Source organism: Neofelis nebulosa, chromosome 6, assembly GCF_028018385.1.
Source record: "Neofelis nebulosa isolate mNeoNeb1 chromosome 6, mNeoNeb1.pri, whole genome shotgun sequence".
Taxonomy (NCBI): domain Eukaryota; kingdom Metazoa; phylum Chordata; class Mammalia; order Carnivora; family Felidae; genus Neofelis; species Neofelis nebulosa.
The window spans coordinates 133867503-133892165 of record NC_080787.1 but is presented as its reverse complement, the minus strand read 5'-3'; the positions used below and the strand labels follow the sequence as shown (position 1 = coordinate 133892165).

General features: G+C 39.3%; 1 protein-coding gene across 6 annotated transcripts in view; it reads right to left on the bottom strand.

The window, feature by feature from the left end:
- UTRN (utrophin) overlaps positions 1–24663 on the bottom strand; it is a 514842-nt gene that overhangs the window by 385098 nt on the left and 105081 nt on the right. For all 6 annotated transcript variants that reach the window (XM_058736181.1, XM_058736184.1, XM_058736182.1 and 3 more), the window contains exons 3-8: positions 10529–10621; positions 8819–8896; positions 8374–8466; positions 6051–6223; positions 3111–3226; positions 2051–2211 (exon numbers count right to left, since the gene is read on the bottom strand). In XM_058736181.1, coding sequence (XP_058592164.1) covers positions 2051–2211; positions 3111–3226; positions 6051–6223; positions 8374–8466; positions 8819–8896; positions 10529–10621 — 714 coding nt within the window. The remainder of the gene's footprint in view (positions 1–2050; positions 2212–3110; positions 3227–6050; positions 6224–8373; positions 8467–8818; positions 8897–10528; positions 10622–24663) is intronic.

Sequence of the window (24663 nt, the reverse complement as noted above, 5' to 3'; positions counted from 1 at the left end):
GGCGCAGTCGGTTAAGCGTCCGACTTCAGCCAGGTCACGATCTCGCGGTCCGTGAGTTCGAGCCCCGCGTCAGGCTCTGGGCTGATGGCTCGGAGCCTGGAGCCTGTTTCCGATTCTGTGTCTCCCTCTCTCTCTGCCCCTCCCCCGTTCATGCTCTGTCTCTCTCTGTCCCAAAAATAAATAAAAAACGTTGAAAAAAAAAAAATTAAAAAAAAAAAAAAAGCAAATGGCTTCTGCAATTCTTATCATGTAATCCTGAGCACTAAAGAGAAATGATTATTTTATCCACACATCATGAAAGGCAAATGAAACTTTCTTGCTTTTTAAGAAAGTATGGTCTTAACTACGCAAAGTAAAATATACCATCTTTGTAACAAGAGGGACTCCGATCCCATCAAGAAGTGATTTTAAAACCAAAAGGCAACCTCAGAAGATTATCTGAGCCACTCAGCAGGGTGCATCATTAATGAAGGATAATAGCTATGCTACTACAGACAAATGCTTCTCAGCATTTTTTTCAGTCAATTATAAAACGTTAGGGCTTTTCCTCAATATCATTTGATTTTCAAAACTAATAAAGAGTCCTGGGTTCAGAATTGGACACATCTCTTGCCCTCTTTCCCTCAATAAGTTACTTTCTTTTTTTGTAAATCATGATGTATTCCAAAATGGAGAAAATAAAAGGATTGGTACCTATTACCCAAAGAAAATCTGAAATAATAAGTAAGCTCTCCGAGCTTTAGAGAATAAAAAAAAAGTGTTATGCTGATTGCAAGACCAATGTCATTACATGAGAATTAACTAACTTTTGGGGGGGGGGGGCGGGGGCGGGTAGAGAGAGGGAGTGAGTGGGAGAGGGGCAGAAGGACAGAGAGTGAGAGAGAATCCCAAGCAGGCTCCAGGCTCAGTGTGGATGCAAGGCTCAATCCCACGACCCTGGTATCATGACCTGAGCCAAAATCAAGAGTCAGGCACTCAACCGACTGAGCCACCCAGGTGGCCCCATTTTTAAAAAAGGAACTTGTTGAATGAGTGAATGGCAATGCCAAAACAAATTTATAAGTTATAATGATGATAGGTGCTGCTTACTGAGTGCCTCTTAATATCACTGTAGGCACTCTGAATTACCTTTATGAAGTAGGGTGGTTTTATCCAGATTTTGCAGATAAAACTGTGGTTGAAAAGGTAAGTAAGAAACCCAAAACAAACAGTAACAGAGATGAACTTTGAGCTTCAAATCCCATGCTTTCTCTCTAAAATGTATTTCTTATCATTCTGAAATCCACGTGTATCCCTTGGTTTCTGGGCTGCTAACATGTTGGACCAAATGACTTTTTAAGGTTTCATCCAACTGTTAAAATTCTCATTTTATGAGTTAAAAGAACGGGTTAGACTAAAGCAGAGTAAGAAAACACAGACTGATTTAAGGCAGGATAATTCAGGAAGAAAAATTCATAACTTTATATCTCTCCCCAAAAATACATCTATACCCTGATGAATAAAACCATTTGAAGCCCTTCAATGAAAAACTCACCCAGTAGCCTATTGTCAACTACTCTTCCTAAATGAAAGAGGAACTAAAGCTTATGTTTTGATAGCCCTTATGAAAATATAATGATAAAAATCTTTTCTTCACTGGCCAAAAAAAAAAAAAAAAAAGTTAGTACTTAGAACAAAACTAGGCTAATAGGAGAAAAGCCAACTTCAGCACATGACAACAAAGATAAAATGAATACATGATGGGAAAATGTAGGTTCTTAAGCATATCATGCAGCTGCATGCTCCCAGCCCTAGACTCTAACTCCAGCCTTATTGTGTGAAATGATGTGTGTTCCTTCTCAATAAAATCAGTTGAGCTACAGCTCTCCATTGCATACATATGACATATGAAAGCATGCTAATTGAAAAACTGAACTTCTTGTGCCTATGTAAGCTGAGAAGCCAAGATGTTCTCCGTCAAGAAAAAAAATCCCCTGAAAGTATTTTTATCTAGTATGTAAGAGAAAACAAATATGGCAAGTCAAACTTTTTATTAAAAATTGACCTGTACCCGTATACTAATTTCTCCTTCTTCGCATTCTTTCTTATATTTCCTTGGGAGTGTCTCTACTTCGCGGATGGCATCTATTGTGACTTGCTGAGGAAGCACCTCAAACAAAGATGTTAAATACATAATTATGGATTTCTTGTCAGGAAGCTGAACAGCAACATCTAAAAGGGGAAGAAAATAAGAACCAGCTTAAATTAGATGTCCAAAATATGTGAATCGCTCAATATTAGATATAAAATAACCACCCTTGGTACCCATAAACAATACTAGTACATAATGCTTGCAATACCATAGCTCAGTAAATTTCTATGTCATATAATAATATACGAGACAAAGGCAAAGACGATTATTTATTTTGCTCAATATCCCACTTCTTAAAAGTCTCCCCTAAAAGCTTCCCAAAAATGTTCAAAGATAAACTACAATTTAAGATGACACAGAATTTATTGGGGTGCCTAGGTGGCTCAGTTGGTTAAGTGACCAACTTCAGCTCAGGTCATGATCTCACAGTTCGTGAGTTCAAGCCCCTGTTGGGCTCTGTGCTGACAGCTCAGGGCCTGGAGCCTGCTTCGGATTCTGTGTCTCCCTCTCTCTCTGTCCCTCCCCTGAGCATGATCTGGCTCTCTCTCTCAAAAATAAAAATACTCTTAAAAATAAATAAAAACAAAAAGATGACACGGACTTTATTTATAATATGAAAATAAGTCTAGAACTTTACAACATTTGTAACTAAAGTTTTCACATTATATGCAAGAAGATCATATAAAAATGTATCATTAAATAAGTCAAATACTGAATTGTTTCTCTAATAATTATATTTTCCTAAATCTTTAAATCTTATGCTGCTAGTATCAAGTAACTAATCTCCAATGATATAATTACATTTCCTCCCAACTCATCCTACAAATTAAGTATAACAGTACTAATAACTTGTCTGCAGTGAAATGGCTTGCACCCTACTTCAAAAGAAAAAATACACCACAATTCTCATTATTCTTTCCAAAAAGAAAAAAATTTTAAAAAGGCAAAATCAAGGTTGAAATTAAACAGTGAACAATACCTTCAGGATCTAACAGCTTTTCAATTCCCAAATAAGTTTGAGCCTTGCTGAAGGCATGTTCAAGTCTCTCAATTGGGGACATTTTGACAACTCTATCCCAGTTGAAGAGATCAGGTCTGAAATTACCATGCAAATAAAACTGAGTAAAGATGAAATATATGGACATTGCTATAACCTAATATATAGTCATTGTTATAATCTAATACACTTCAGTTTTAGATTATTTCACTGTGAGTTTAAATTAAGAAATTTATGTTTTAGGGCATCTGGGTGGCTCAGTCGGTTAAGCATCTGACTTTAGCTCAGTTCATGATCTCGCAGTTCATGAGTTTGAGCCCCACATCCCCACTGTAATTGTGGAGCCTGCTTGGGATTCTTTCTCTCTGCCTCTCGCCCCTCCCCCACTTGCACATGTGTGTGCATTCTCTCTCTCTCTTAAAATAAATAAACATTAAAATAAAAATAAATTTATCTTTTATATCTCAAAGACTTGTCATATTACTTTTCAAAGTAATTTATAATACAAAACAATAGGTAAAAGAGTCTAAATTTTTTGTATCAGTCAAATATGCTGAATAAAACTTATGAAGTAACCACTGAAAGATTAGAAATGGTATATGATATTTCCCAAATAGTAAAAGAAAAAAAGGTAAGAGTAACTTATCAATACAAGACAGCAAAGAAAAAATATACAAAAAAGGTAAAAGAAATGAAAAGCTTAAAACAAGAGGTAAAAATGAACCTAAACACATCAATTATTACAATAAATGTTAATGGACTAAATTGTCCAATTCAAAGACCAAGATTAGCAGAATAGAAAATCCAGCTCTGATCAGCTCACAGGATACTCCTACAACTAGGCCCTGAGAGAACTTTTCACCATCCATCTTCCTCCATACTATCATTGTCTAATATTTCCTTTCTATCTTGATTTTCTTTTAATCCCACAAACTGGACATTGTTATTGCTGTCTTACCCAAAAGTTAATCATTTTCTTTGTACTCTATCTTTTCTTACATCTTAGACCCACTTAATTTCTGGGACTTGCCTCCCCTACTCTCAGACCCAGTTCCTTCTCTGACTTCATCTCCTATTTCTCCTCCTACTCATGCCCCTGCACCCACTGACTTCCTGCATGCCAGGTACCTCTTCCCCTCTTGCCCAATATGTTTTTCTTCAGTGCATTTACCATTTCTATATGCTATGCAACTTACATTTTCATTTAATTGTCTTCCCCCTCTCTATTTGAACAGAAATTCCAAGAGGACTGAGATTTTTGCCTGTCTTGTTCTCTGCTACACATGCTGTACGTAGCACATAAAAGGCACTCCATATATACTTGCTGAATCAATTAAATAATAGTTGGGTAATAGTTTGGGCTAAAATTCTAGTTACTTGATAACATTTCTAAACCAATTAGGAACAGAGTCCAACCCTCTTAAACTAATAAAGGAGAAGTGGAAGACACTTGGGTGTAGGAGTTTGTTAACTAGATAAAAAGTATATTTTAAAAAAAGCTACAGTAAATATTAGTCTTGTGGTAAAACATTGAAACCACACCCTTCACTATGTAGAAAAAAACATTCTGTTCTCTATCACCAATTCAAATCAATATTGTATTGAAGGACAAGGCACAAATGAGGAGGTAAGAGAAAATAAGAGAAGAAACTATTATGATTCAGGGACAGTCTAAAAAAATATATATACCAGGGCATCTGGGTGGCTCAGTCAGTTAAGCGGCTGACTTTGGCTCAGGTCATGATCTCAAGGTTTATGAGTTCAAGCCCCACATTGGGCTCTGTGCTGACAGCTCAGAGCCTGGAGGCTGCTTCAGATTGTATATCTCCCTCTCTCTCTGCTTCTCCCCCACTCATGCTCTGTCTCTCAAAAAATGATTAAACATTAAAAAAAACTTTTTAAAAAACTGAAGAAACATTTTTGTAAGACTTGTAAACATTTTGGTAAAATTTGTAAAAGTTTAACAAGTTTCCAGATCTAAGATTTAGAAAAGTCAATTACATTTTTTATATATCAGCAAAAAACCTACATGAAACAGGACCTGAAACATTAAATAATTTACAATAGCAATAAAACATATAATAAATTTTGCCTCTCACATTTAAATCCTTGATGCATCTGGAATTTTCTTTTGGGTATAGGGAGGTAAAGATCCAATACACTTATTTCCATATGGGTAACCAGTTATCCCATACTATTAATCTGCAACATTAGCTCAGGTGTATAGCAGGATGAAGCTATTTCTGAGTTTTTTATCATGTTAGGCTGAACTATATGAAACTGCCATTCTTATATGTCAAAACAGTCAAATGTTGGCAATTTCACATGGTTCAGCCTATTATTATATTCGTGTATTTATTTATAGACTATATATATAGTCTTAATAAATATAGCTTCATAACTACTTTTATTTCTGTTTCGGAAGTACTTTGGCCTGGTTCTTCTTCGGGAATATACCGGCTCTTCTTGCCCCTTTGGTCTTTTATATAATTACAAGTTTCTCACACACACACACACACACACACACACACACACACACACAATCAGTTGTCTATATTTAATTGAAATTGCATTGGATTTATAGAGTTTCCCTTTTGGTATGAGAATGAAAACATAACACAATTCAGTATATACATTACTGGTTAGTGCTGAGTGGAACTGAACTATGTGAATTATTTTACATTTTTTAAACGTGTAAATATGTAGAAGAAACCACGGACATTGCACTGTGGCATTTAAGTCCTATGGAAATAAAGACTCCATGGGTATTTTCTTCCATAATGTTTCTTTTCTTCATGTTTAAACGTGTGAAGAGAGGAGAGCAGTGATTGTGGGCAAAGGGCTTTAGGGAGGAATAGTAAGAGAGAGACAGAAAGGAGATACAAATTTGTAAGGCCCACATCTTGTCAGGTCATATCTCACTTATGTCGGTGGAGCACGGCATTAAAGGCGAGGCCATCTGTCCAGCTGGTGGTGAAATTGAGGACGTTGACCTGGCTGTATGGCCGTGTGGACTGGCGCACCCAGCTCAGTAGGATCTTCTCACTGTTTGTCTGCTGCAGGTCTGACATGACATCTTTCATGACATCTTTTACCTGTTCAAAACAAACAAAAAAAACCATGCCTGCCTATAACTTAAAATAGTTGCTGGAATCAAGTCCCTGAGTAAGGAATATTACATTAATTAATCATTATGGATCAGGTAATTGATATTCATTTTATCTCAAAATTTTCCTTTAAACGCTAAAAAGATAAATATGTTTTAACAGTAATTATTTTATGATTACGAGGATTTAGAGGTGATTTTTCCCTCACCATCATACACTATGGTATTTTCTGTATCTTAGCAACACTTCTATTAGGTTTGGTTACAGTGAACATTACTTTCATAGCCACAAAGTAATTTTTTCATACTATACACTTAACAAACACCTTTTAGTAAGAAGAAAACAATTTTATCTTCTACAAAAATGAGAAAGGAAGAACTTTTGATGAACTACGAAATCAAAGAATGAAGTACATTTGATGATGGTAAAAACCATTATAATCTAGAATTGATATTTTAGATTATTCTAGAGTAACACACATATTATAAGAAAGAGCTCAAAGAATGGTGTGGACATAAGAAAAGGACACAAGAGCCAACTAAAGGAGGCGTGCAAAATAAATAAAGATAGTGAAAGATTAGTAACCTATCAAGCAAAACTTCATGAGTCTACACTGGTCTATAAACGAATGGATGGATGAATAAATACATAAACAACTGGCAAGGGGAAGCTCTTCTGCACAAGCAGAAAGACAACTAATAAATAAACTTGAAAATTTAGAACATTTGAACGTGTGAAACTGGAAAATCACTGTTTGCCAAGCATCACAATGATAACTGATCAGGTAAGAGCTAAGAACGGATCTTGAAACTCATGGAAAAAAGTTTGGTAAGTAGCTGAATATTTACACAGCCTCAAAGTATATCCCCACGGAATACTTTTTAATAATAAAGCACAGTCACATTACAGGGGAGACACCTTAACCCAAACAGTGAAAGTTCACACTGCGAGAAAAAAAAAACTAATCGAAAGCACTTGTTTCCTGATAGGATATGCTAAGAACTCAACATCACTTCTGTGGCATTCTGTACCAAAAAAATGAGTAACCTGAATCTGTTATGAGAAAATACCAGCCAAACCCACATGGAGGGATATTCTACAAGATAACTGTCCGGTACTTTTCAGAAAGGTCAATATCATGAAATACAAAGAAAGACTCAAAAACTACTCCAGATAAAAGAGGACTAAGGAAATGTGAGAAATACATGTAATGCATGATCTTGTTTTGTTTTTTATCTTTTATAAAGGATATTATTGGGGCAATTGACAAAATCTCCAAAGGATGTGTAGATTACAAAATTGTATTGTTTTGATATTATTTTCCTGATTTTAATAATTACATATTATTTTTAGCATATATTGTAATTACGCTTAACGATGCTAGTATTATATTGTATATAGCACATTTTATAATATGATATTAACATTATATTCTAGTTATGTAAGAGAATTCCTTACTTTTAGGAAAAAGGTTTGTTTTTACAAATACACAAGTTTTTAGCCAAGGAGGAAGAGAGAGAGAGAACAACTGTCAGCATTTGAGGGACGCGAATGAAAGGTATCCAGGAATTCTTTAAGCTACTTTTGCAACTTTTTTATAAATCTGAAATTACGTCAACTTTTTTAATTTAATATTTAAAGAAAGATACTTTTTTTTCTATGCCAGGAAAATAGAGCTGTTTGTCAGACTCTTTCATTCCAAATTACTAGGAGTTGAATTGTGTCTCCCCACTGCCCAAATTCTTGAAGTCCTAACCCCCACTACCTGGTAATGAGAATATATTTGGAAATAGGGTCTCTAAAGGGATGATTAAGGTGAAATGGAATCTTAAGGGTGGGTTGTAACCCAATCTAACTGGAAGAACAGGAGATCGGGACAAGACACACACAAAGAGGGAATACCGTGAGGACACAGGAAGAGTGCAGTGATCCACAAGCCAAAGAAGGACGCCTCGAAAGAAACCAACCACGCTAACACATTGATCTCAAACTTCTAGCCTCCAGAACTGTGAGAAAATAAATTTCTGGTGTTGAGGCCACACAGTTTGGGGTGCTCTGTGATGGTGGCCTTAAGCAACTAACACACACAAATGATACATTTTCAATTTCTATTAAAAAGTGATTGAAAATTGCCCCACCTGCCAGTGCAAAATGATGCTCCAAAGCAACCCCAAAGTCAGTTTGTGATTTCCATCCACAATGTCAGTTCCTCCTATATTCACTAAATCCACCTATTAAAATAAAAAATAATAATAATAATAACTTTTAGGACAATTCTGCCACAGAAACCAAGATTTTTGTTTAAGCACCTTTGGACAGCAATATAAGTGAATGATAAGAGAAATTTCACTTTAGAGAATCAGGTAAACCTAAATCTCAAAAATGTATTATTTATACAATAGATCAACCAAGTAATCAAAAAAAGCGTGACTGTCCCCTCGCTCGCAGAAAAGGTTCAATACTTGTTGTAAGAAAAATGTTTCCAAAAATCAGTCAATGACAATGCACAGAGCACGTGGCCAGCGTGACAATAAATAACCCCAGTAGCACCAAAGAACCCCAAAAGTCGCGCTGCACACTTACATTGTTCTGATGTAAAACCTGCAGCACTCTGTTGACATTATTTAAAGCATGTACCCTTGTGGAGCCACGTTCCTTTGGCTAGAAAACAAAACACGGGATCAAATAAGTCAGCCTCAACATTGCCAACAAACATGGACATTGAGACATACAGAGAACAGCTCAACACGGGGTCCCTCTGTGCCAGGAGCTCCGCCTGGCTTCTCAGGCCACCGTGGAGGCTGGTGGTGACAGAATGCAAGTTACCCCACTTACATCTTGACATAGTAGTTCACTCCCTTGCCTCAACACTGGTGTTCAAAAACTCCCAAACTTATGTCTGACCCTACCCCCAAAGATGATGACTTAATGAATCTGGGATGTAGTATGGGTTTAGAATTTCTAAAACATTCCCCTAGTGATTCTAATGTGCAGACCACTTTGGGAACCAATGCTCCAGGGAGAAAGCCTTCTTTTATCAAAACTGGGCCCAGGGCGCCTGGGTGTCTCAATCAGTTAAGCATCTGACTTCGGCTCAGGTCATGATCTCAAGGTTCATGGGTTCGAGCCCTGCATCAGGCTCTGTGCTGACAGCTCAGAGCCTGGAGCCTGCTTCAGATTCTGTGTCTCCCTCTTTCTCTGCCCCTCCCTTGCTCACACTCTGTCTCTCTTAAAAATAAATAAACATTAAAAATTTTTAACTGGGCTGGACACAGAAAGACTGAGAAGTCATGTCACCTTCATAGTGCACCAGTCAGTGTGCACAGAGCAGGGAGGATTCAGAGGCACTATCCCAGGTTCCAGGTAGCATTACAAAGCCCCCCTGGGAAGGCAGGAATTGCCACCTGGAGAAAGGTGATCTGGGAGGCACTTTCTGCCTCACTGGCCAGGGAATCTCATCTGAGAGAGGGATCAGCCTCTGCAACAGGTACCTTACCTACCATCTGGAAGGCAAAAGGCAGAGTATATAACACCCCACACTTTGGCAAGAAAGGAATTCATCTTCAGGAGTGCATTTCTCTATACCTTTTATTACCTCTAGTGTTAAAGTTTGTACCCATAAAATGCATACTCTTCATTAGCACTGTTATTTCTGTGTGGGTATAAAGTACCTTACGACGTAAAATAATAGAGTTGGGTTTGATGAAGAAATGACGATAATACTGGAAAACCAAATAAAAATAAATGCGTAGCGTTTAACAACTTTTTTTTAATGTTTACTTATTTTTGAGACAGAGAGCACACATGCAAGCAGGGGAGGAGCAAAGAGAGAGAGGGACGGAGGAGCCGAAGTAGGCTCTGCGCTGACAGCAGCGAGCCAGACGTGGGGATCAAACTCATGAACCATGAGATCATGACCTGAGCCCAAGTCGAATGCTTAACTGACTGAGTCACCCAGGTGCCCCAGCTCTTAGCTTTTTAAGATATTTATTAAATAACATTTAAGTGTGTTTTCTACTATTCAAAACATTATGCCCTCTTAACATAGTCATCCCTCCTTGTGATTCTGTCCTGGGCTGTCTGAGAGTAATAAATATAATAAATAATTTTATCTTTGACAAAAATAGAGCCCTCAATAAAGCCTAAATATTACTCTATCAAAGATTCATTAAAACACCTTTCTAAAAATGTTCCTATTTTGGGCCTTTACACTGTAAGTACCCATAAAGGGTCTTCAAGTATCAGTAATGATGAGAGACACTTAGCCTGGTTCTCAAAGATGACCCCTCTTACCAGTGATGTTCCTGTGAGGCCTTCCAGAAGATCCAGGAGCTTCCTTCCATCTTTGAGGTCTGTGAACATATCATTAATGGGTGGTTTTCCACTCTGTAAAAGAAAAAGTAAATTATCACTTTCTTCAGTAGCAGAAATCATATACATCTGTGGCAAATAAATGAATGGTTTCATTTTTTCCAATTAAAAGTCTGGATGGGCAGCAGACTTTTCAGCTTTGCCTTGTATAGAAAGAAATACAAATACAGAAAACTCTGAAATCCATAACAAATGCTTTAAGATGAACAATATAAATTGCATTATTTCTTACAAAGGGAGCAAATAAAGTTATGGCCAAAGTCCAGATGCCTTGTCTATGGTATATGTTCCCGAGAAGGAATGCTATAGAGAATCACTGAAAATATAAATGGGCATACAGCACCTGTGTGCAGAGGCCAGCAAAAGTGTGCAGATTCTCTTGTTCCATCACCTCACGTTACATTCACGGTATGATGCTGTCTTGCAGCATTTCCACTACAGAAGCACGTCATTTTGTCAACAATGTTTGCTCTCCGGTGCTAGACCTATACTTCTAGCTGTAATTTCTGAACAATTAAGACATTTTGGGCTGTGTATCTAAGTCCAGTACCAGTCCAGTATCTCGAACAACAAAGCTTATAGAATTCCCAAACTCTCAACCCTGATTGATGAATAGCATCAACTTCCACCGACCAACATACCCTAGTGTCTGATGCCAGAAAATCCCACCATTGACAGGCAGATCCTTGCCTGTGTGTGTGTGTGTGTGTGTGTGTGTGTGTGTGTGTGTGTGTGATAGGACGGTTGTAAACAATAGGAGGATTCCTACACAGAAAATCAGGAAGCCTGGGTTTTAATTCCAGTTGGACCGTTAACGAACTGATGAACCTAAGCCCACTCTTAACCTTCCTCTAAATCACAGGCTAAAAATCAAATAAATACTATTATGTGAAAATGACCAGACAACTACAAAGCACAATGTAATCAAAGTTATGTTGTACTGGGGCGCCTGGGTGGCTCAGTTGGTTAAGCGTCCAACTTCAGCTCAGTCATGATCTCATGGTTCGTGGGTTCAGGCCCCACGTCGGGCTCTGTGCTGACAGCTCAGAGCCTGGAGCCTGCTTCCGATTCTGTGTCTCCCTCTCTCTCTCTGCCCCTGCCCTGCTCACACTCTGTCTCTGTCTCTCAAAAAGTGAATAAACATCAAAAAAAAATTTTTTTAAGTCGTGTTATATCAAAGTATCCCCCTTTAGTATGAAATCCCCACTGAGATTACAGTGCTGGTGCCTGTCAATAATACAGCTATTTTAGGGGCGCCTGGGTGGCTCAGTCGGTTAAGCGTCCGACTTCGGCTCAGGTTATGACCTCACGGTCCGTGGGTTCGAGCCCCGCGTCGGGCTCTGTGCTGACCTCTCAGAGCCTGGAGCCTGTTTCAGATTCTGTGTCTCCCTCTCTCTCTACCCCTCACCTGTTCATGCTCTGTCTCTCTCTGTCTCAAAAATAAATAAACATTAAAAAAAATTTTTTTAAATAATAATACAGCTATTTTATAACCAATAACTATTTTATCTTCTTCACTTTTCCCTTAAAAATATATACATAAAGTCATATGAAGCACAATTTTACTCTGAGCCTAAAATGGAGGAGGGGAGGGAGGGAGCCATTCTGAAGTTTTCTAAAATTTAGGATTTTCCATTTTTCCTCCCCTCCTGATTTTTTACATTTTTAATTAAGTATAAAGTATTGTCAACTAATGATGACTAACTTGGCTTTTCTAGTAGGTCCCATACTCGAAATGAGGGGAAGTATGGTAAAGTTTTCACTATAGAATCAGTTAAAAAATAAACTATGGCGGGCGCCTGGGTGGCGCAGTCGGTTAAGCGTCCGACTTCAGCCAGGTCACGATCTCGCGGTCCGTGAGTTCGAGCCCCGCGTCAGGCTCTGGGCTGATGGCTCGGAGCCTGGAGCCTGTTTCCGATTCTGTGTCTCCCTCTCTCTCTGCCCCTCCCCCGTTCATGCTCTGTCTCTCTCTGTCCCAAAAATAAATAAAAAACATTAAAAAAAAATTAAAAAAAAAAAATAAACTATGGCATATTTGTGTGTGAAACAAAGCTGCTTTTCTAGTCCCAGATGCCCTTCCGGTGAGCAGCGATAGTGTCAGGGACCCGTTGATCATCTCCATCAGTCACAATAACTGATATACACCATGTGGGAGTTATGGCCCAAGGGACCAGAGGCAATACTGCAGGAGGCAGAGCAAGGGAGAGCTCCTTGCACATTTCGACTTCCCACCTGCTATCAGTAAAAGCAAAAGGGAGAAGGGGCCCTCATCATCTGCTACCTCTTTCTTACCTTCCTCCTCTCTGAACCAGCAAAAGTACACTTCAGAGAACTAGCCACCAAACAAACAGATGCTCTTTCAGGGATAGATGCGTAACTCTGATCTTACAGCAAGACACAGGAATATAGGTGAAACTCATGGGAGTAACAAAGAGGGATTATCTAGGATAAAAAAAAAATCTTAAAAACTACCGATAGTTTTCAGCACACAGATCTTTTACATCTTTGGTCAGGTTTATTCCTAGGTATTTTATGGTTCTTGATGCAAGAACCATATGGTTCTTGTAAATGGAATCGATTTCTTGATTTCTCTTTCTGTTGTTTCATTATTAGTGCCTAGGAATTTATCCAAAGGATACAGGAGTGCTGATGCATAGGGGCACTTGTACCCCAATGTTTATAGCAGCACTTTCAACAATAGCCAAATTATGGAAAGAGCCTAAATGTCCATCAATTGATGGATGGATACAGAAGATGTGGTTTATACATACAATGGAATACTATTTGGCAATGAGAAGGAATGAAATCCTGCCATTTGTAGCAACGTGGATGGAACTGGAGGGTATTATGCTAAGTGAAATAGGTCAGTCAGAGAAAGACTTATGTTTTCACTCATATGTGGAACTTGAGAAACTTAACAGAAGACCATGGGGGAAGGGAAGGGGAAAAAAATAGTTACAAACAGAGAGGGAGGGAGGCAAACCATAAGAGACTCTTAAATACAGAGAACAAACTGAGGGTTGATGGGGAGCGGGGTGAGGGAGAGGGAAAAATTGCTGATGGGCATTGAGGAGAGCACTTGTTGGGATGAACACTGGGTGTTATATGTAAGCGATGAATCACAGGAACCTACCCCCAAAACCAAGAGCATCTGTATACACTGTATGTTAGCCAACTTGACAATACATTGTATTTTTTAAAACTTACTGATAACAAGTGCAGTGAAGTAAGGTCTTCTCAAAGCCACTATCCATTTTCAAATAAATGAATAAAATAACATAAACCAGCATAATATAAATATAAATATATGACAAATAATTATGAACGTCCATCCATCGATGACCTCACTGACAAAAAGCCTTAGCCTTTCCACATCTATTTGCTCATCTGTTAAAAACTAAGATGACAGATGTTCAATAAATGGTTGATACTATCATTCATATTAGAAACATCACTTCAGTGTTTCTACTGTCATAAAAGTACCATAAAGTTTCAACAATATCTAAATGGATGAATAAAACAAATAATTCATTTCCAGGCAGGAATGTAAAAGCAGATTCTGAACCTGAGTACACATTAGTATCAATTCATAAAGATCTTCTAGTATGATGGCCTGTAAGGTTACATCCCATTCCAAAATAATGAACAAGATATACAAGAGCACGCCACACTGTGCGGTAGGTATGTACCATGAGACAAGCCATAATTCACCAGAAAACTCCCTAGATTCTTCCCTAAGCCCCACTGTTGCTCAATAGCAAAGTAGAAAGCCTAAGAAGTAGCATTAATTTTTCTAGATGAGACACTCCTTTCCTCTCTCACTTGTCTAGTTCATTCATTTCCTGAGCAACAAACCTTGAGAAAACCTCCCTGTGGAGCATTGTTTTGAAACACACATGATGGAGACACAGCCCTATCTTTCTGGAAGTCAGTCATTCATACAGTAGAACCAATGCCTTCACTTTCTTTAAGAACAAAAACAAACAAAACCCTACAGGAACAGTAGCTCAAATTCTTCATTCTATTTCCCAATTTCAGATGAATATTGATGGCAATCAGGAAGAAATATGGTTTTTGCGGTGTCTCTTTCTCCAGTACTCTCCCACCCCAGCCCAGTAATGGCATTATCAGTGTATATGCCCATTGGGTGTCCTCAGAAGGACTACACCTGTAAGATGGCCAAAGAGGGGGAAATGCAGCCTATGAATCTCCTCATTGGACAAAGAGTAAAGAAAGGTACCTAGGCTCATACAAATCCAAAACTGTGGTTCAAAACGTACACAGAAAGCACACACCCACACTCACCATACACATGGGCAGTCACCACAAAATACTACACAGTCATGACAAATACAACTTAGGAGTGTCTCATAACACTTATACCCTATACATATGTGATTCAGTACTTTGTGCCCTATGAGCAGGGGCCAGAAAATTTCTATTGTAAAGGCCCAGAGAGTACCTAGTTTAGGCAATGCTGGCCAGGTGGTCTCTACCAAAACTACTCAATCCTGTTGTAATATGAAGGCATCCCAGACAATACAGAAACAAATGAGCCAATCATAATGATGACTATCTCCCAATAAAACGTTATTTGTAGACTCTGAAATTTGAATCTCATATAATGTCCACGTGTTGTGAAATATTCTTTATGTTTTGCTACCACCTAAAAAATGCAAAAACCATTCTTAGCTTGTGGGCCATACAAAAACAGACACTGGAAATATGAAATGTTCTTAGACATAGCTATAGCAACCACTTAGATACATTCTAAGAGATTTATAGAGATTTAGATGTGTTATTTACATGTATTAGTTATTTCTTGATAATAGTATTTTAAAACAGGAAAACTGAAACAGGGGTGACGTGACAGGTGAGAGGCAGAACCTGGATCTAATACTACAAAATCTGGTTCCAAATCCACAAGTCTTTGCCAAACTGCTACCAAAATTACGAGGGCACCAGACTTTGACATTTATGGAAGGAAATATTTCATTGATGGGGGCAGAATAGCGGGAGTTGTATTTAATGACTTCCCAAAGAGAGCAACAAAATATATACCATATTTAAATGAACTCCAAATGAAGATCATTTTTTCCCAAGCACACAACTTTAAAGCATATCTGTGCCTTCCTATCACAGGCTCTCAATATGGGGTCCACCCTGGGAAACTGTTTGGAAATGTCAGAAGTCATCATTGAATAAAATTAAAAACTGATTCATCCTGACAGTCAACCTCTTATTTAGATTTTTAATTCTTTGCAAAGACAGATTTGCAGAGACTTCCCTGACAGAAAGAATACAGCTTAATAACTCAATCAGACAAATATTTGGTGAATACCTTCTTTGTGCTTGGCCCTGCAGAAATGCCAAGTTCAGGCCGCTCTCCCCATTCACAAGAGAGGGTTCTCATAGTTTTCCAATAAACACAAAACAGTACAAATGCACAATCTTGAACTTGGGGGGCAGATAAGCCACGGGTCACATTTAGTCTTAAATACTGAAAAGGCAACATGAGTGCAGAGGGTGACGATGTCATAGGTGACCAGTCCTGGCCACCCCCTCCTTCAACCCTTTCGCCTTATACTTCTGTGCATTTTCCGGATGCCAGCTCTAACCCTGCCATTGTGACAAGAGGGACCAGTATTACTATCAGCAGTTGTGACACAGACCTTCTGGATTTAAAAGTGTCAGAGGATACAAGCAAACTGTCATCACAACGCATGAGGACAAGCCCGGGTCTGTGGGAGAACAGTGGCTATGAATACTGACAGACACTTGTGACGGTGCAACGGCATGAAGCAAACCTGATGGGCTCCTTCACACCCGGAGAATCAGCCCAAAGGCTGAAGGCAACAGCTAGAGCTCATTTCCAGGCACCAGTGGCCATGGAGGAATCCCAGCCCGTTGTTGGCAGGACTTTGGGCTTTTCAAAAGAAACTGGAAATCTGAGTTTATCTGTGTAATCTCCTGCTATTTTTAGTCTCCTAAAACATGGTGCAGATAAACAAATTGTGTCCACAGGCACACCAAGTCATAGGGCGACTGAGTAGCAACCTCTGCATAGGGATAGCCGCGTGCATGTGAGAAGTTTAGTCAACAGTGAGTCCTCTGAAGGAGTGATCAAGTCTGTGGAAAGGAACCACATGCACATTCACACACACACACACACACACACACACACACACACACCACCATCCAAAGACTAGGGAACATGACTGAATACAAAACACCAGCAGACATTATTCTGGCTCAAACCAAAACACGAAGAAGTAATTTCAGATTCTACTTTTTCCACTCACTCCCCACTTCACCTACTTCCAAACACACGCTCTAAAACCACCTCTCCCTGTCATCACAGCTCCCACTCCGGTTCGTGCCTCTAGGACAAGGCTAACTGATCCCTCTGCCTCTGCATTAGAGCCAAAATAACTCTAACTACAGGCAAAGGGCTCCATTATGGGCAAAGACAATCCAGACTCCAAGTAAAAGATCCTCTGTGATTGGGTCCCCACCTTCTCTCTAAGCTGACACTGGCTTACTCTCCCCCTTCTTCAGTACTCCCAAAACAGTTATTTCCATCATAAAGGTCAAGTTTTTCACCAATAGTAGGAGTGGCAATGGGAAGAAAGATCTGCCAAATATTGAATAAGAAAGTAAACCTTAGAAAGTGTAGTTTGGAGTTCTTATGAGAACAAAGTGCTAATTCTTTATACCGATAGCAAACCAACCAGAGGTAGAATTGGGACTCGGATTTTCCATTTAGAAGGCTGATCAGTGCCTCCTCCCTGGGGTTGTCAGGCTGACAATGACCACCCAAACACCCACGGCTGACAAATGCAGGCCTTGTCTTCAAGGCCTTCAGAACCGACATGTTAACAAAACCAGGACCAACGCAGCATGCTGAGCACATTAGCAGGAACTCATGAGCTGCCAAATTTGTACCAAGTAACAGATACAGTACACAGACAGAACCTGTCCTATGACTGCCCTAATCTCATTATAAACAATCAAGTTACAACTGAGTATAATAAGGAGATGAGCGAAAACATAAGTTTTTAAATGCTTCCACAACTAACATATCTGATACGGTATCTTACAAACAATAAATTTGAGCCCTTTGACACTGTTTGCCTATTCTGTGATTTATTTATGCTCCCTATTTTCAAATCGGGATTTGAGGCAGCCTATGCAATTCAGTTACTATCTCCACTGGGTACTGCGTGTGTGTGCATGCACGTGTGCACCATACACATAGACGCACACACACACACATACACATCTACAGCATATATACCACAATGTCCTTGCATTCTTCTCTGATTAATCTCAGGTGAATCTGATGTCCCCAACCTCTGATAACATACTGCAAGCTTTAGCATCTCTCTCTTTTTTTTTTTTTTTTTTATTGTTTTAGGTTTTTGATTGTTTGGGGCAAGGGGTTGATTATTTTCAAAATTCAATAAGAAATAAGCAATTTAATTTTTCCTTTAACATTTTTTTAAATTTTTTACGTTTATTTTTGAAGGAGAGAGAGAGAGCATGAGCGCACAAGCCAGGGAGGGGCAGAACAAGAGGGAGACACAGAATCTAAAGCAGGCTCTGGGCTCTGAGCTGTCAGCACAGAGCCCGACATGGTGCTCAAACCCATGAACCATGAGATCATGTCCTGAGCCAAAGTCAGACGCCTAACCGACTGAGCCACCCAGGTGCCCCTCTTTTAATATTTTTAAAACCAGACTCTTTCACTTATGAATCGCAAATCTCAGCACTGATACAAACGTAGCACCCTATTGGCTCTTGTAATTCTTCATTTTCTTTTTTTTTTAAATATTTATTTATTTATTCTGGGGGAGAGCACAAGCAGTGGAGGGGCAGAGACGGGGGCAGAGGATCTAAAGCAGGTTCTGCACTGATGCTGCCAGCAGTGAGCCAGATGTGGAGGCTTGAACTCACGAACCGCAAGATCATGACCTGAGCCAAAGTAGGACGCTCAAGCAACTGAGCCACCCAGGTGCCCCCAATAATTCTTCTTTTTCTTAAAAGTCAGTAAGTACATCAGTGAGCAGCCCCAAGAGCAATGCCATTTTGGCTAATTATGTTTACATATAAATATACTTTTTAAAGCATTTTATAACAAAAACATTATAGTTTTTCTCTTGGAAATTAAAAGCAGTGGAATTAAAAGCAGTTATAGAACCACTGGGTGGCTCAGTCAGTTGAGTGACAAACTTCGGCTCAGGTGGTGAGCTCATGGTTCGTGGGTTGGGGGCCCGCGTTGGAGTCTACTCTGGCAGTGCAGAGCCTGCTTGGGATTCTCTCTCTCTACCTCTCTCTCTGCCCTTCCCCCGTTTGCACTTTCTCTTTCTCTCAAAATAAATGAAACTTTAAAAAGAAATAAAGGAGCTGAAGAATATTTTCTTTGGATTTCTTCTATCACCTAATTTTTGTGCCATTATGATTATTGTATTATTATTACTGCATAAATTAAATAATAGACCAAAACAAAGAATGGGATCTCTACGCAAGGTTAAGCAACGTGATAAATATAGGTTCATCACAATTTTAAAGTTATAGTTTCACCAATGAAATGAAGACCATATGATGGTCAATATCAACTTTTCGATTCCACCCCACGGGGAAAGAATGAAAGCACGATTGCTTTGGACTGAAAAGAGTAAGAACAAAATGAGTGCAGTGAAATGCCTAATGAGGTCTTTAAACAGCTTGCAAAAGAAAACCAGCCAGACATTCTATGGTCACTTAAAGAATCAGTGAACACATGGCACTTGGCCATTCTTTTGAAGAATTCAAGGTGGTCAGCACAAGTTCTTAAGAACTGAAAAAGATTCCATTTAGAAGCTTGCTTGGAAGGAGGGAGGGAGGGGAGGAAAGGAAGAAGAGTGAGGGACTGGAGAAACATGGCTCAGGTAATCACACAAGGGACAATTAACTGCAGAGCAATGCTTTATGCAGTGTTCACATAGGAATCAAAGCAATAAATGTGTGTTTGCCTTAAAAACTACAAAATACTATAAAACACAAGCTAACCCACATAATATCTTTCAGAGAATCAGAAGTCACACAGCATGTAACAGAATTTTTACCTTGATCTTGGGTAAGCAAGCAAACTGAGGGAGCTGATAAACCAGGATGATAGGGAACCACACGTGAGGCTCACACAGCTGGCAGCCAGGTGCAGGGCCAAGTGCATACTCCATGGACAAACAACCGGGTGAGGTCTGCAGGCTGAATAAACCCACTCCACGTGCATACCAGGCAAGGTCTGTAACAATACAGTTCATTCCAGATATGCACAACCGGCAAAGCAGGGGAAATGTTTGCAGAATGCAGTTCCTCAAAAGACAGGGTACCATGGGACGAGAGCAAGGCATTAGTTATGGTATTGATAGTGATAATATAAAGGTAAATGAAATGACATTTCCTTTGTGTAATCAAGGAGAGGCAGCTGACCTGCCCTTTCCATCCCCTTAGGGTGTCTCCCTAAAAACACAACCGGATCAACTTTTTAGTGAGGAATTAGATAAACCCCCATCTCCAGTTTTCCAATGCAAGATAACAATGACCTCAAAGTAATCGAGTCTCTTAGGAGGCAGACAGAGGCCCAGACAAGGTGCATCCATTTTTCTCTCCAGGAGGTAAGTGTTCATCATTCCTTCTTCAACTTTACTACATAATGTGTGAAATTCTGTCCAGACCTTCCAGTTTTTCACCAACTGCCTACATTCACCAAATCTGATAGAAATACCCGAAAATAAATTCTGTGTGCTCTGTATTCTATATCGAATAGAGGTCTTTTTGTTGGCAGGATTTTTTTCTTAATTTCCCCAACAGATGGTAAAAGCAAAATTAACAGCATCAACTACCCCCACCCAACCCGATCTGCCTCCACTCATAGTTGGCGGGTGGCTACGTGTAGCAATTGGACCTAAAGGCTTCCTAAGGCTAGGGACAGCTGAAAATAGGTCCAGTGTCTCCTAGCTGTTTAACAGGAAGAGCTTCTTTCCCCAAAAACCACCATCTCTTCGACAATCCTCTCCTGAGAGCTCTCCAGCCTACACTGGCCCAGGCCTACCACCCCTGCACCAATCAGAGCCCATCTCTGAAGGTGGGGATGGTGGGGTCACACAGGCTGAGTGGAAAAGCACAAGGTATGTGCCTCTGCTCCCCCCTTTCCAGGTAATGGGTGAAAAGGCATTTTCCTGAGCCAATCCATCTCAAAACTGAGCATCAGTTACAGACTCAGCAAATATCATCAAATTTGCTTAACACTTACAAACGTTAATAGGCTCAGTCCAAATCATTTATGAAGTACTCAATATGTACAAAACATAAAACACAGCCTACTAAACAACTTTTACTCTAACCACAGTAACCAGGTGAAAATCATGTTGCAAGTATAATGTTTAGAACCAAAACAAACAAAAGGTATCAAATTGAATGAAAGCAAACAACAACAAAACCAAACTTCTGTAACGTAGCCAAAACATGGCTTGGAACTGTTTAGGAATACAGAGTGCGTTTTATTGTTTGCTTTTTAAAGGTATTGGTGAGTAAATACAAATCAAAACTTCCTAAGGAACAGTTGAATGGTTATGGCACCTAAAACAATTAGTTGACTTGCCATACTCATGGTCAGGAAAATAAATCAACGGTGAACTCAGGGCCTAACTTGCAAAGCTCAGATCTCTACCGCAGGTGCACCGATACAGCACACAGGAAGCCTGTACTATCTCCTTCACAAGACTGAAAAGAGGACCCAACTTCTGCAGACTGCTTTTATTGCCCCATCTTCTACAAAGCTCCCTACACATCTTTTCCCACTCTCATTTTTGTGACCATCAACTTCCAACATGAAAACAGTAGAAAGCAATGGGACGCTAAAAGCAAAGTCCAACTTTCTCCAAAAGGAACACATTTGAATAGCTCTCCATGTTGAAATCGACAAAAAAACAAAAAACGCTTTAGAGACTTCCTCCTTTATCCTCCATCAATTTAAATTTCAAGTTTGGAATTTTGTGACGTATATGAAAACTTTGCACCTCTTTGTCTTCGAAAAGGGAAAGGCAGAAATCTGCCCAAACTGAAGTTCAGCATTTTTAAGCCTGCATATTCTCTGCCTAACCTTTATTTGCTAAACCACGTTTGAGAATCACCTCACCAAACTGATAAAAGAGCTTCTGCAATTTGTACGTCTCAGCTCTGCCAGATGAGCAGCTCTGAAAGTCAGCCAAAGAAAATGCAGGCTGGGCGGCAGGAAAAAGTTCCCAGCGGTGAAGCAATGAGGCCATCGCTGCCTTCCCAGGGAGACCGGGCCCCCTAACAAACCAGAGGCTTTTAAAATTAGAAGGAACAAAACACTCAAGCTTTACCCACCAGACAATGGAATAAAGTGGGTTTAATGAGCCAATGCTTTTTTTCCATTTCTGTTCTAAAATATATGTGTAGCACAGACCAGGGGTACCACAAGTTAGGATTACCTGAGAGGGTCTTAATTTAGCATTCCTAAGTAACTGCAATCTCCTATAATGTTTCACAATAATGCCTCAATATTTCTGTGCAATATGAGGCAAGTAATTATGATCAAGTGTGTTTTATAGCTAAAGGAATAAAAACCAAGTGACCTGGAAAAATTGGCTAATAATTTGCCTGAGGTCATAAATAAATGAGCAGCACATCCAGGAATAAGTGTTAAATTTCCTAACTCTTAGCTCCTTTAGATAATCATTTTCTTGTGAGCCCTTCATAACTTTTTCAAATCCAACAACCATAAGTTATTCTATGCTATGTGACTTCGCAGGATTCCCAAACTCCAAAGCAGATCTCTGTAACATATTAACAAGGATTTTCAGCAAAAAGAATATATATTTATAGTGAATGCTGTCTTAGCTATCATATTTCTTTATATAGTGAAAAAAAATCACAGGATGGTTTTAGATCCAGATTACACAATATTCTCAAGCTCTTTACCAAATCCCTTATCAAGGAATGAATTGAGCTGATTTTAGGTTTTAAATCTCATTTTTCATCACCAAATTTAATAGGAGGATTCTATTTGAAGAATCCTATGCGGCAAATGTGAGAATCATATGTATAAATCCAAATGGTGATTTAACAATCTTTCCAGCACAACTCCAAAAAACAGGTAAATAAGGAAATTGCATAGCTAGGTTTGTTTGTCTATTTTTGTGAGTAAATGCAGCAAAATGTATTCATATCCATGAAATAACACAATTTATGCTATTTTGCACTCAATTCTATACTCCTACCTCTTTCCAATATAACCACCTCCAACTGGTTTATGGATATAAAGCATTAGGCATTTTAGTATGTTTCTGCCATTGTTATTCACTAATCTATTAAGTCTATAAACGCTCACTGGGTGCTTTTTAAATGCCAGAAGTGGTGCCAGTGAACAAAACAGGCAATCCCTGCACCCACAGAGCAAACCACTATCTCAGAGAGGAGAAGCAAATATTCTCAGATGTAACTATTTAAAATACAATTATGATAAGTGCATCAAAGGATAATGCTTTAAGAGTATGGAGCATATCTACCCTAGTCTGGAAGCTCCGAAAAGGTGTCCCTCGGGAAATGACATTTAAGCTCAGGCAAGAAATAAGAGGAGTTGGCCAGGAAATGATGAAGGAAGGAGCCAGGGTAGAGGCCATGAGAAGGCTCATCGCAATGGCCAGAGCATAAAGAGGAAGCGAGAGTCAAGCGAAATGCAATCAGGAGTAAATTGGAAGGCTCAATGATTTAGGGTCTTACACGCCAAGTAAGAACAATGGACAGCCACTGATTTAGTTGAAGAGAAAAGGGCATTCAGGCTTACACTTGAAGATCACTCCTGCTACTCTGTAGAAAGTAGAAGGAAGGGAATGGATAAGGTGAAGCCTGGCAAGGTAGAACCAGCTGGCAGATTATGACAACATGTTCAGGGATAATTTTCAAAAAACCGTAAAATCATGACTCTCATGCACGTGTAATATCAACACGTGTCAAAGGCTTCAACTCATTAATTAACGAGAGAACCAGTATGGTGCTATAACCAGTTCAAAGGAGAATTCAAAAGACCGCATGTTGTTTACATGCAATAAAGGAAAGTGGAAATAAATTTGCAATAGATGCAAAAACAGGTCTATTCAAGGGACAGTAATCAATTGCATTCCACCTACTTTGCATTTTTATGGATAAGAATCATTTGTATTATTATCTGTTTTCTACAACTCTCAGAGTTGCAGAGTAGCTCAAAGATACGGGAAGGCAATGAGCCAGATGTCTGAGCTGACAGGACTCCTACTAATCTTTCAACCCATCTTAAAGTCTTTCACGTTTTTTCCTAACTCAGATAATAGTGAGTTGGCAAAAAGTGGTGTCAAAAAGATGGAGGCAGGGGCTCCTGGGTGGCTCAGTCAGTTGAGCATCCGACTTCGGCTCAGGTCATGATCTCACGGCTTGTGGGTTTGAGCCCCGCGTCGGGCTCTGTGCTGACAGCTCAGAGTCTGGAGCCTGCTTCGGATTCTCTCTCTCTCTCTCTCTCTCTCTCTGCCCCTCCCCTGCTCATGCTCTGTCTCTCTCACTCTCAAAAATAAATAAATGTTTAAAAAAAATTTTTAAAAAAAGATGGAGGGAAATAGACATTTTGAATATATGTAGGTAGTGGAATCAACAAGAGTTGGTGTTTGATTGAGATGGGCTGGGGAGAGGACCATGAGGGAAATATCCAGGGATAGAATTCAAAATAAATTCCTAAACGGGAGATGATGCTGTCAAGTGTCTGTTTGCATTTTTCAACACAAGGGCTCTACTGCTCTGGAAAGAGACCCGTGCTGCAGGGAAGCAGCAGACTCAATCAATAATTCTATTTTAAACTTCACAATATACCAAAGGACATGGATAAGAAATAAATGAAATCAAATTCATTCTCTTCAACAGGACTTTTTTTTTTTCCTCATGCAAGCCTCTGGATTACCTAGTGACACAATGCCCAAATAACCACCTTCTCCCAGCACAGTGGAATTAAGCTGTATGGG